The sequence below is a fragment of the Argentina anserina genome, chromosome 3, assembly GCF_933775445.1.
Source record: "Argentina anserina chromosome 3, drPotAnse1.1, whole genome shotgun sequence".
In the NCBI taxonomy this organism is placed as follows: Eukaryota; Viridiplantae; Streptophyta; class Magnoliopsida; order Rosales; family Rosaceae; genus Argentina; species Argentina anserina.
Window position 1 is genome coordinate 10149766 of NC_065874.1, and position 14107 is coordinate 10163872.

Genomic DNA, 14107 nt, shown 5'->3' on the forward strand with positions numbered 1-14107 from the left:
CAACAACAGAAATCCTGCTAAAGTCGAGATTTCATTTAAATTCTTGAAACACCTGAAATGAAGAGAAAAATTTACCATCAGTGCATAAATTATGGTGCTTCGTCAATTTAATACCCATACTCGAAACTCTACTAATTGAAGTCATATTTCGTTATAGACATAACAGACACGTGTTTATTTTAAAAGAGAAAGATGCATTTATAGGCAATTGAGGTATAAATACATGATGTACTATACTATAACTACAGTATTTACGGGAGAGTGATGTGGGTATCACTGTAAAACTTACTCGCTAAGTTGATATTGACACGCGATTGGGTTATTGGTAGAAACAAATTTACCTTTGTTACATTCGTCTTTTACTCTATTTTCTCTCCCAGTGAGTCACGTGTGAATTCTCTCTGTGTCATGGCTTAGGGCTCGTCAACGGGCCAGGCCGGGCCCGGCCCATGAGTGACGGGGTCGTGCCTTATTAAATTTAAATAAGTGGCGGGTCGGGCCGAGTATTTTCAAAAATACAAAGATTCAAGCCCGCCCAATTAAGGCGGGCCTTGTGGGCTTTTGCGGGCCGGGCCTTACGGGCTTGTATTAGAAAAATAATATAATACTCTAATTTAAGGGTTTGAAACAATAAAACAATTATTAGAAAACATTCTAAAACAAAAGTCACAAATAAATTCTAGTTTCGAAATATTGTTAATCGACACCAATAGATGTGAATCATGTGATCGATAGGTAGGTGATTTCATATATGCAAACGGCTTTCGGCATTCACATGTTTGTAATAGGTCATCCCTTATAACATATTAGTGGTGTTTTCAATTTACCAAAAATTCCGACGGTTAAACGAAGTCCGAATTGGATGAAATTTTTACAGGGTCACTAAATATATATACCAATCACATCGGCTAGTGTCGATCGATTCCGATAAGTTTCCTTCATATAGTCACTTCATAATATGATAGTTTTATTATAAACCTAATATAAAAGTTCTAATACATTAGTGGACACTTCGGCGATCGACAACTCTAATTCAAAATATGGTCGATCGACATCAGTAGATGTGATCGGTATCTATATTTAGGGAACCCGTAAAAATTTCGTTCATTTTGGACATGGTTTGACCGTTCGTACCAACAGTCAACTAAAAAAAAGCGTTTTGACATATTTAAACCTCATTGACCGGGGTTTTGCCAAATAGATTTCTTAAGTTCGACCGCGCACGATAGGTAATAAAAATTAGGTGATTTCATATATGCAAACGGCTTTCAGCATTCGCATATTTGTAATAAGTCCTCCCTTAGGGCATATTAGTGGTGTTTTCGATTTACCCGAAATTCCGACGGTTAAATGAAGTCTGAATTGGATGAAATTTTTACAGGGTCACTAAATATATATACCAATCACATTGGCTGGTGTCGATCAATCCCGACAAGTTTCTTTCATATAGTCGCTTCATAATGCGATAGTTTTAATATAAACCTAATATAAAGGTTATGATACATTAGTAGACGCTTCGGCGATCAATAACTCTAGTTCGAAATATGGTTGATCGACACCAGTAGATGTGACCGGTATATATATTTAGGGAACCCGTAAAAAATTCGTCCGTTTTGGATATTGTTTGACTGTCCGTACCTACAGTCAACAAAGAAAAATGTGTTTTGACATATTAAAATCCTCATTGACCGGGGCTTTGCTAAATGGGTTTCCTTGGTGCGACCACACACAATCGGTGATAAAAATTAGGTGATTTCAGATATGCAAATGACTTTTGGTGTTCACATTTTGGTAATGGGTCTTCCCTTATGACATATTAGTGTTGTTTTCGGTTTACCGGAAATTTTGACGGTCAAAAACGAGTTCCGAATTGAATGAAATTTTTACAGGGTCACTAAATATATATACCGATCATATTGACTAGTGTCGATCGATCCTGAGAAGTTTCCTTAATATAGTTGCTTCATAATGCAATAGTTTTATTCTAAACCTAATAAAATATGTATATATAATATTTTATTATTTGGCGGGCTTTTACGGGCCGGGCCTTGTGGGCTTTTGGCGGGCCGGGCCCATGGACCGGGCCGGGTTTCACACCTCTAATTTAAGCCCGGCCCTCTACCCACGAAAACGGGCTTTCTCGCGGGCCGAGCCGGGTAAAAATATCGTCGGGCTTGCGGGCCTCCGCGGGCTTTTCGAGTCCGCGAGCTAAATGATGAGGCCTATGGCTATATAAAATTGATTCCAGCTGTAAAATGGATTATTACATAGAAGATAAAAAAAATATTGACTCTTATTCAAGCTCTCTCTTTGTGTGCGATTCGAAATTCGAGCCACCTTTGAAACCGTAACCACTATGACTGTGAATCCAACGGCAAGGTGATGGATGATTCCATGCTATCTCCCGCCACGATCGCCGCCGTCGACTCAACTTCTGCCACCATCGACTTGATTCCCTCGGCCGTCGACTCTTTGCACATTATCGTCGAATGAATTCCCTCTATTGTTGACGCTACGCCCAACCCCGTCCCTTACGCGGCATCGCCCAACCCTATCCCCGCCATTGTTGACGTCGCGCCCCCTGCCGTAGCCGCCGACCCTGACCCCATCCTCATCCTCATTCTCATCCTTGGCGATTTGGTGTTACATTTCCTCCAAACTTTTCTCAGGGTGAAATTGGAAACCATCTTGCTTCGGAGTTGGCCTTGACTCTGGGAGGTAAGGTCAGTGGCGACTTGGCCCAGCTTCTTGCTGCTCTGATCGTGATGGATATGCAGGACCTGGGAGGTGGGTTTGAGGCGTATATCCCTCAATTCATTGTTGTTTACCTACCTGGAGTCTTAAAGACGCACTTGAGCCATAGGATCTTTCAGTTCTTTGTATTTAAAGATGTTCATTCTCCATTATTTTTCTTTATTTTATTTTTTTGTTTTTTTACTGATTCTTTTTCCTAGCACCTAACATGTTTATTCAACCTATGATCTCATGATTGTTTTTTTTCTTCTTTATGTTATGTTCTTACCTTGTATTTTTACACTTATTATAACCTCATTCTCTTATGTAGACACATGTCCAATGCTAATAATAAAAACAATGACGATGAAAGAAATACGTATGAAGACTAGAGAATAATAATCATATTAATGTTTTATGAACACCGACTTCCTTAGCTTGAAACTTCTTGAACAATTTATTTACTTCTATTTCTTTAGTACCAATTTGTCGATAGATTAAATATGAAGGGTTAATTGAGATTCTCTAATTTATTTGTAATAGACACAATCAATAAATTTGCCAATAGAAAGAATAGCAGAGAGATAGTGCTAATGAATGGAGAATGAGTATTGCCAATCATATATGGGAATATGCCCAACTAAATGTTCAACAAAATGCCAATAATGAAAACGATGACAATGAAAAAAATGACTATGAAGGAGAAGAATGATATTTCCTTTGTTTTAGGGACTTGTTCGCCAACATGAAACTTTATTTAAAATAAATTTTTGGTATTTTTTATTTTGTATTTGATATATATATATATATCTTCGCATTCGTTACATTGAGATATTTTTCCTTTATGTTCAAATTATTTTATGTTATAATATTATTTTGAGTTTCTATAAAATCGGTAGAAATCATTCATAATGAACTTTGTGAATTTTCATAAATCTATAATCAAAGTCAATGACTTTAAAGAAATCGACAGAAATCTATGTAAGTTTGTGGTCTTTTTAAAAAGTATGTGGACTATTCTGAAAGTCTATGGGTTTAGCTCAAGGTTTGAAAAAAAACTAGACAGTATGCAGACGGACAACTATCTCCTAGCTCATAGACGGCTAGGTGGCGCCTAGGTGGATCCGAATGATTAAATATTTATTTATTTTTATACATGTATTTAAACTATTTATATGATTAACATAATATAATGATGCTCAATATTAATTTTCAAAATAGTCTAAACTCAAAATTACTTAATTCCAGTTTCTATACAAAAATATTAGAACAAAAGGTAAATTGTAAACAAATGCAAGACTAAATCTCAAGTTGTTCTTCTCCAAATCCTTCTCTAACTGTTCCGGTATCTAAGTATCGGACTCAAACTCAATATCTATTTCTCATTTCTTATCTTCCGTATCATTATCCGATATAAAATCTTCATAATGAAGTTTTTTTACTTTCATTACATACGTTTTAATTTTTTTAAAGTCCACCTATTTTGACCGCCATAGACCACCAAGGAATGTTGTGGACTACCTAAGACCGCCTAGGCGGCCGCTAAATCCCTCGAACGCCACGGATGATCGAATAAGTAAAAAATGTAGTAGTGACCCACCATCCAAGCGGTCACGTTTTAGAACATTGGTCTAGCTTAACTAAACCGTAACACGCTTATTTGCCCCTAAATGTTAGATTTGGTACTAATTTAATAATACAAATTATTATTATTATTATTATTATTATTATTATTATTATTGTTAAAATGGGTTCGGAGATCAGCCTAAGTTGGGATAACATTCCTAATCCTTGTGGACTTGGGATTCTGCTTCGGCACTTCTGCATATTTCTTACTCCGTGTTGATTTGTGTTTAGGATTCGTAGTCTAAAATTACTAGATGAAACAATGTGGTTAGGAACTTAATTAAATAGTTTAAAAACAATCACACAACCATACACAACACATGTTTTGTTAACTACAATGGAAACCTTCCTCAAGATAAAAACCATTGCGAGACTTTTAACGTACTTCACACGATATCAAATCCACTAATGATCAATAGAGATACATAATACACAAGTAGAAGTACAAACACGAACTGCTCAATACTGAATCTTAACTATATAATCATACTAGATCTAATGTATGAAGGACTAAACACGCATTCTCTTCAATCTTGATACTAAACACGATCAAGTCTCTCTTCAACTTTGATGGTCACTGATCTCAATGAGTCACACACATGAACATGAGATGAATGAATGTTTCAAACAAAAACTACATATTTTGGTTGACCACAAAGATCATTTGATTCTCAAGTGCAACAGTGCAAATAAGAATCAATACTTCTGGTTATGCACACAATCAAATATAAATAATGAAATTAAGATTAGAGCTTTCACAAGTAGAGGTACTAATGCGACCTCTTTACTAGCATAACGATCTAACTTGTGAAAAATTCTATTATAATGAGCACTAATCATATATGAGAGATAGGAGATGAAAATAAATTCAGAATTATCACAACCTATTCTATATGCTCCAAAACTCTAACATTCACAATTTCTCAAATGCCTATATATAGGAGAAGAAACTTCTCCCCCTCACTTAAAGCATATCTCATACAAAAAGGAAAACATATCAATCAACAAATATGCTATAATTTGGGAAAACATTTTTCCATTTTAAAACAAAATAATTTTAAGCAGATTAGATATTTTCAAAAACAAAACATCCTTTAAAAAACTCTTTTCAACAATCTTAGGTATGAGATAACTTCTTTTCTTACGCACCAACATAGTAGAATAAATAATCTAATTCCAATATTAATACTAATAAAATTAGTATTAATAAAAAAATCTAATCAGATAATCAAGAACATAAAAACCTATTCAAATTAGATTTCTTTCCTTTTGGCACATGTAAGTCCTACTCAAATTAGAACTTTTTTTAAGCACATCATCTTAATTGTATAAGATAATTCTAATTCAACAAAATCAGAATTAAAGATATAAAAGCACAACCAACTAAAGAACCGTATGCACATTGAACTTTGTATAGGAATACCAACATATATATGCACTTTCATAGTCGATCTTCTTCTTTTGTATATATAGTTCCTCCGATAAGGACGTACTATACAATTCGATTCTCCTTCATTTGAAATTTCGAACCATGTCGACCGAGATATCTCACTGTCCATAGCAAAGTGAAACAAACAACATAATTAGACTCCTGGCAGACAACTAAGGATGAGATTGTGATAATATAAAGCTCTTCGAGGAAATCAAAAGAAGTCATTCGCCAGTGGATACCTCCTTCACTTGTTGCACACGACAAGTATGAGAAAAAGCATTTTATGTTGAGTTGCTCGTGCCAAGGAATTATCTAAGAGGACACAGTACACACGGTGGTTTGGCATGATTCTATCCGGCATGAGAATCCCAGAAGATGAGCACCCCGCTATTGTTGAGAATATATATATTTCGGGCGATTAACGGGGTCGTCTCTAGTAACAACCCTTTAGTGGTTGACATATGTGAGGTCACCACGTACCGTGAACTCGGTTGATGATGATGAAACATTATCCTTGATAGGGTTATAGCAGAATCTATGGATACGTATAGGTCCAAGTTAATATCTTCATCTGTGAATATTGAGGATTTGAAGAAAGGGAGAATAGTTGACAGTTTGGATTTGGAAGCTGTTATTACAAGGACGCCATCATGTGTTATCTGTCTCAATTAATTTGATCATGAACCGATGATAGGGCCCGTTACTCGCTTACCCTGGTCGCACTCTTATCATCAAGATTGCATTGTCCACTGGCTCGCGATCAACCATGTTTGTCTTGTGTGCCGATACCCTATGCCAATTGCAGAGGGCGAGTCATCCAAGTCAAAACTTTAGCTTAGAATAATAGGTAACCTAAGAAGCATGGACACGCCACCCCGTCTGTGTATCGCGTGTCCGACACGGACACAGGCACAGACACACTAACTCATTTTTGGACACACAAACTATGTAATGGACACGCGCGTGTCTTCTATGGACACACAAATAATTAGGTCTCTCTCTTCTTCTCCTTCTCTGCATAACCAAACAATGGAAGCCCAATGGAGGTCGGCGCCGTTGTTGGGGTCGAGGGGGTAGCGAGAGTTGAGGGTGAGGAGTCTTTGGAGGGGGTTGACGAAGATGGTGGAGTTGAAGGAGAGCTTGGAGGGGACTTTGGATTTGGTGGGTTGGCGGGAGCAATGGCAGAGAGGGAGAGGGAGGAGGCATGGCTGGGTGGAGCTACCCACTGAATTTTTTTTCTGAACCTGTCGTAGATGCACAGAGAGAGAGAGGGTAGGATTTGAGTGGTGTTGAATATGTTGATCGTGGAATGAAAGGGTTGCCTGACTACCTGAGTGGGTTCCATAAGGTCTTAATTATAGGTAAGTTCCCTAATGTAGACCTTGCTTGCTTTACTTTATGGGGGGACTAGCAAATGGTTAGCAGATATGTAAAAACGAATCAAGAAAATATATTTTTTCAATAGAGAATCAAGAAAATAGTGAATCTCTATATACGAGCTACAACTATAACTAAGTTTATTAATAGTTATCATTATTAATGATTATCTAATATAATTTATTATCTTAATTAGGTATATATTTAAAACATATATGTGTCCAATAAAAATTTTATGTGACGTATTCACGTATCGAATTGTGTCAAGTACGGACACTCGTGTCCGTATCCGTGGTACATAGTAGGTAACAGTTTAGAAGCAAATTGGCCGACCACCTTAAATTACCCACCCAAATGCCCACCTTCTTATCCTCTTGACAAATGTTGTCCTTCTTGACCATAGTTAAAACAATCATAAATAAATTTTTGAAAATAACAAATGAAATATATCAATCATTTGAATTATTGTTCTTTGTTTCTTTCCACCCACATGTATCTTGTCAACGCAAGAATTCTCATCTGGTATCAAATCTTAGGGATTTGAAAAATAAAATATAATAGTTATTCAGTCATATTTTCACTCTTAACACCTAATCACTTTGATGGTCTCAAATTAAAATGTATACAACAATAAAATTCACTTAACCTCTATTGCAATAAAAATTTAAGCCTGATAAAGATTAGACGGAAATGCAGGCAACAAATTGATCCAAGCAAACATCAAACACACTCCCAGGAAAAACTCAATTCCTCAAAATCATGTTTCTGACTATTAAGCTTTTAATCTTCATGTTACCTACCACCTCAAGTCCTCAACCTCAATGCCATTGGCACATTGCCACCTCAATCAATAGAACAACTCTCACTAGGTTACGAACACCAAATCCATATTAGCACTATGATCCGCTATAGTTCCACGATTGTTCATCTCGGTTCTTTATAACGATTAGAGGTCGATTTTTTATTTTAATAAAAAAGTAGTTATATCAAATCAAACAAAATATAATTTATTTATGATAAATTAGAAAGACATATTGTTAACCTTGGTTAGGGTTGTAAGTAGGTTCGATCGCTCGTATTCGACTCGTTTTCGGCTCGCTTTTAGCTAGTTCGGCTCGAGCTTGTATAGTTAAATAAGCCGAGTTTGAGCTCAATATTAAGCATGACCTTGAAAATGAGCCGAGCTTGAACAATGAGTATTCAGCTCGTTCGACTCGTTTAGCTCGCGAGCTAGCTCGGACTTGTTAAAAGCTTGGATCGTTTATTAATTAAGCTTAAATTATTAACTTTTATAGTATATGTAAAGTATAATTTTTATATAAGAAATAATATTAAAAATATACTATTAGTTCGAAAGAACTGAAAGACTTATTTCTAGAATAATTAATTAAAGACTTTAAGTTCAATAACGAGTTTGATTTGTTATTTTTAGTTTATTACAAATAAAAGAGATTTTGTGTGATGCTAAGACATTAGATTTAAAATATTTTATTTTAATTTCTAAATTTTAAAATTTTAATTTCATATAATTCAAGGTGGCTCAATTCGAGTTTAACCTCATTTTATAAAATGAGCCGGCTAAAACCCAGCTCGAGCTTTTTCAAGTTGAGGCAAGCTTGAACATGAAGTACATAAATTAAATTTAAACTTGACTCGAGCTCGATCGAATGAAAATGAGCTAAATATAAAAATATAGTATTTGGCTCAGCTCATTTACACACCTAACCTTGGTTATTAATCGGTGAGGTGGTCATTGGGTGAGCAAACTTAAGGTAATATGCAAATTTACTTCCTTAATGGTTTGCTATGCAAGGGACTGTGTTGCCACGTGGAGACAGTACGTAGTTTTCTAGATCTACTATTAAACATGAGAGAGATCTATCTCATGATTCTTGCAAGATTATTACCACTACAAGGAAACGCTTTTGTTACACTTTTGACAAAATTAATATATGTAATATTCTACCTGGGTCTCATTGGCTCATTGCTATTATTCATTTTCTCGTCATCCCCTAGAGTCAATTTGATGATCTTAACTTAATTCATATTGTCACCCACGGTTTGGTACATTGGACGTCTCTCGGTTTCAAGGGAGCTCCACTAGCAGCTCCAGTTTCCCTGTGGATATCGGTTCTTATGTCAGCCTTCTATGTCAATTTTTTTCAAAGAATTTTGAAGATACATGAGTGGGATTTTCAATTGATGATGATGTTTGTTAACTCTATCGTCGATCATCAAGTAATAAACACGATCTCACTATATCATATCTGACATGTGTATTGGTGATATGTAATTAAAATTTGCAAATGCAAACAAGATTGTACATGATCAACATAACATTTGAAACTGTATCTGCTAGTAAACAATGCATCTTTACTTGTGCGATGAAGACTACTCATACTGATCCCCATTAATTAGCATAAAGATCTATGCAGTCCGAGATCGATCATCGCGAATCGTCTTTAGATTTACAACGAATGTTGAGCTTTTTGTTATTCAGATTGTTCACAAAGCGTACATAATACTTGACAGGAGGTCTGGCACTCCGATCAACATGTGCAAATTATTATCTTTTCGCCAAATGCCAACCCTGCAGCAAACCAAGAAGAAGAAAGCACAACTGCAATAGTAATACTTTCATTTCTTATTCTCACTTAATCCGCCACCGTCACCACAACGCGTCAAGCTCTAATTCGCCCCCCTCCCCCAGTCCACACTCCTAAGTCCTCGCTTTCACTTGCTCTTGACCTCGTAGGATCACCAAAATCACCAATCTTTGCGGCACAACCTACCCCCTACAAACCAGGGCACCCCCACGCACGACGTGCCTCCCCCTCACTCCAATAGGGGCATTTCCGACATTTCGCACGTATGAGTTGATTTACGGAGAAAGAGTCGTATATATATAACGGACACAGAAACTCAATCAGCACCTTCCTTTTTTTGGCCCCGCGGTTATCTCCTTCATTTCCATTCCTGTCTGAATTGCTCTCCTCAAAGTCTCCCTGTTTTCTCTGAAGCCTCTCGAGGCTTTGTTTTGACCCTTCTCTGTTCTCTTCTCGCTGGGTCTTCGATCCTGATCGGCCCCAAGTCAAAATTGTAAGTCGCACTAATACTAATGCTCTGTTTTGTTCGATTTTGTTCTGGCGTGTTGATGATGTTAAAGGTTGCGGCTTTGGGGTAGTTGGATCGAAATGTGATCTGGATTTGTGTTAATTTTTGGATCTGTCTGTGTTTTTGGATGTTTACTTTAGCTGTTGGGTTTGGTTTGGTTTGTTAAACCTTTGCATTGTGTTTATATTTGGTTTGTTTTGTGATCTGGATCTGTGTTTTGATGTGAACCGAGAAATGGGGTGTTGTGATCGGGATCGGATCTTATTGTGATTTAGAAAATGTTGATGATGAAAATGCATGATCTGGTTAGTTATGTGTTGGATTTGGTGGATTTTGTGCTAAGTTTTGGTTTTGGTTGTGGTGTGGTGTTTGATGTTGATTTCTTATGCTTAGTGAAGTTGCGTGCGTGTGAAATAAGGACAGTATAGAGATTGAGCTTATTGTTTAGTGTTTGTGAATCTCTTGAGGATTGGAGAGTCATGTTTAAGGGGTTAGCTTTAGAGGATGTACTTGATTTGGTAGTAGAAATATCAATGGATCGAATCAAGTTGATGGATTGTTCATTGTTTCTTTCTTCTTCTTTTTTTTTATCCAAAAAGGTTTTACTATATTTGCTCTGTTTTGTATGAAAATAATGGGATCTGGTAATCATTTTTTAGATACGTTGTGTGTGGTTAAGAATTTCTAATAATTGTGTTTATCTAGAGATCTTTGGTTGATTTTTACTGCTCTATAGGTTATTCGTGCATATATGCAATCCAGTGTAGTCATTTTAGTTCTCATCCAGTGTATTGTTTCTCCTGCAGATGGCTTCATATACACCAAAAAACATCCTCATAACTGGGGCTGCTGGCTTCATTGCTTCCCATGTGGCCAACCGGCTCGTCCGCAGTCACCCCGAGTACAAGATTGTTGTGCTTGACAAGCTTGACTATTGTTCAAATCTGAAAAACCTTCTTCCCTCTAAGTCATCGCCCAATTTCAAGTTTGTTAAGGGGGACATCGGAAGTGCTGACCTTGTCAACTATCTCCTCATCACTGAGTCGATAGATACAATTATGCATTTTGCCGCCCAGACCCATGTTGACAACTCCTTTGGTAACAGTTTCGAGTTTACAAAGAACAACATCTATGGCACCCATGTTCTTCTGGAAGCATGTAAAGTCACTGGCCAAATCAGGAGGTTCATCCATGTTAGCACAGATGAGGTTTATGGTGAGACTGATGAAGATGCTGTTGTAGGAAATCATGAAGCATCTCAACTCCTTCCAACAAATCCATACTCTGCAACAAAAGCTGGAGCAGAAATGCTTGTTATGGCATACGGCAGATCATATGGATTGCCTGTGATAACGACCCGTGGAAACAATGTGTATGGACCAAATCAATTTCCTGAAAAATTGATTCCAAAGTTCATTCTCCTGGCTATGCAAGGGAAGCCTCTTCCAATTCATGGTGATGGTGCTAATGTGAGGAGCTACTTATACTGTGAGGATGTTGCTGAAGCTTTTGAACTCATTCTTCACCAAGGAGAGGTTGGCCATGTGTACAATATTGGGACAAAGAAGGAAAGGAGAGTTATTGATGTGGCCAGAGATATATGCAAACTTTTTAACATAGACTCGGAAGCATGCATCAAGTTTGTTGAAAACAGACCTTTCAATGACCAGAGGTACTTCCTTGATGATCAGAAGTTGACAGTGTTGGGGTGGTCAGAGCGGACTACCTGGGAAGAGGGTTTGAAGAAGACTATTGAATGGTACACTAAGAATCCTAACTGGTGGGGTGATGTATCTGGGGCACTGCTTCCGCATCCACGAATGTTGATGATGCCTGGTGGCATTGAGAGACATTTTGATGAGCCTGAGGAGGAAACATCTGAGTCTTATGTCGCAAGTAATCCTCGAATGTTGGTTCCTCCTACCAAATGCAGTGGCTCTCCTCGTAAGCCTCCCTATAAGTTCTTGATTTATGGTAGGACTGGGTGGATTGGTGGTGTACTCGGGAAGCTATGTGAAAAACAAGGGATTCCTTATGAGTATGGAAAAGGGCGTCTTGAGGATCGGTCTTCACTTGCTGCAGATATTCAGAATATTAAGCCAACTCATGTGTTCAATGCTGCTGGTGTGACTGGTAGACCTAATGTTGATTGGTGTGAATCTCACAAAGCAGAAACAATTCGGACCAATGTTGCTGGAACCCTAACTCTAGCAGATGTTTGCAGAGAGCAGGGGATCCTTATGGTTAACTTTGCCACTGGGTGTATATTTGAGTATGATGCTAAACATCCAGAAGGTTCAGGTATTGGGTTCACTGAAGAAGACAAACCCAATTTCTTTGGTTCTTTCTATTCAAAAACGAAGGCCATGGTGAGTTTATTACTTTATTTAGAATTCTGACTTTGTTTATATCTTTTATTTACAAAAATATTACATAATATTTATCTCTATTCACTTATAAGTCTTTCCTTTGTTCAATTATATTATCAGGTTGAGGAGCTCTTGAATGAATTCGACAATGTTTGCACTCTTAGAGTCCGAATGCCCATCTCATCAGACCTGAACAACCCACGTAACTTCATCACCAAGATTTCTCGTTATAACAAGGTGGTTAACATTCCTAACAGCATGACCATCTTGGATGAACTGCTACCCATTTCAATTGAAATGGCAAAGCGGAACTTGAGGGGTATCTGGAACTTCACAAATCCGGGTGTCGTGAGCCATAATGAGATCCTGGAGATGTACAAACAATACATTGACCCAAGTTTCAAATATGCCAACTTCACACTCGAAGAGCAAGCCAAGGTCATAGTTGCTGCCCGAAGCAACAATGAAATGGATGCATCCAAGTTGAAGAAAGAGTTCCCCGAGTTGCTACCAATCAAGGAGTCACTGAGAAAGTATGTCTTTGAACCAAACAAGAAAACATCTGCCAAATAAGTAATATTCAGTAATAGACCTCAGGATGAACTCTCTGCCTCTTGAATTAGATGATATGCTTTAGATTACTTCAATTTAGTTTAATCAGTACTAGTCATTATCCATTTCTTAGCCTTGTTTCATTATTTGTACTGTGCTAGAGGGTGGTGGGTATAGTTCTATTGATATTTGTTTTCGTGGATGTATCTTGTTTTCCTTTGTGTTCCATTTTATAAGAAAATTTAAACAGGTTCCCATATGGATTTTGTCATCTGTAATTTTTGTATTCTGTTCAATGAAAGATGTTTTGTTAATGTTTCTGGTAACAGGGATCCTAGATCCACAATTTGGGATCTGGGTTCTGGATCATGATTTTTGAAAGTTGAAATCATGTGATTGCATCGTACTTTTCGTTCACTAAATCTTTTGGATGGTTATCTTTCTTTACAAGCAACTCTAGACATAAGGTAGTTCTGGCCTTGACTTTTGGATGCTGCGAAATCAAAGTTCCAGGCTCTGATCCCATCTGTTGTAGAATCGATCTAGAGCTGCAATTGACGAAGAATGTTGAACTACTAAAATTTGGTCTCTTCTGTGGTGTGTGGACTGTGAAGTGTTGGAACTTTGATGGAATATGAGGTTATGAAGCTATGCCTCGCCCCCTGCTACATTGCTATACAAGACTAAATGATCAGTAGTATTAATCTTAGAAACCTCACATTCAAGATAGGCAAGCTTGGCCGTTGCTTGTACTTGCCTACTTTTGGGAAACTTCTTCGAGTTTCGTGCTGCAATTTCCCCACTGAGCACACAACAGAGGCATTGGTGGCTTCATATCAGGTGGGATTAGGAAATCTTGGTCATGTCTCAAATGGCTGTCGCTCTTTGCAATAACCAGTTCAAG

General features: G+C 37.3%; 1 protein-coding gene across 1 annotated transcript; it reads left to right on the top strand.

Moving 5' to 3' along the window:
* Window positions 1-10119: 10119 nt before the first annotated feature.
* LOC126789095 (trifunctional UDP-glucose 4,6-dehydratase/UDP-4-keto-6-deoxy-D-glucose 3,5-epimerase/UDP-4-keto-L-rhamnose-reductase RHM1) lies at window positions 10120-13521 on the top strand. Its single transcript, XM_050515159.1, has 3 exons — window positions 10120-10267; window positions 11089-12651; window positions 12772-13521. The coding sequence occupies exons 2-3, from the start codon at window positions 11089-11091 to the stop codon at window positions 13222-13224; spliced, it is 2016 nt and encodes a 671-aa protein (XP_050371116.1). The 5' UTR covers window positions 10120-10267; the 3' UTR covers window positions 13225-13521.
* The last annotated feature ends 586 nt before the right edge of the window (window positions 13522-14107 follow it).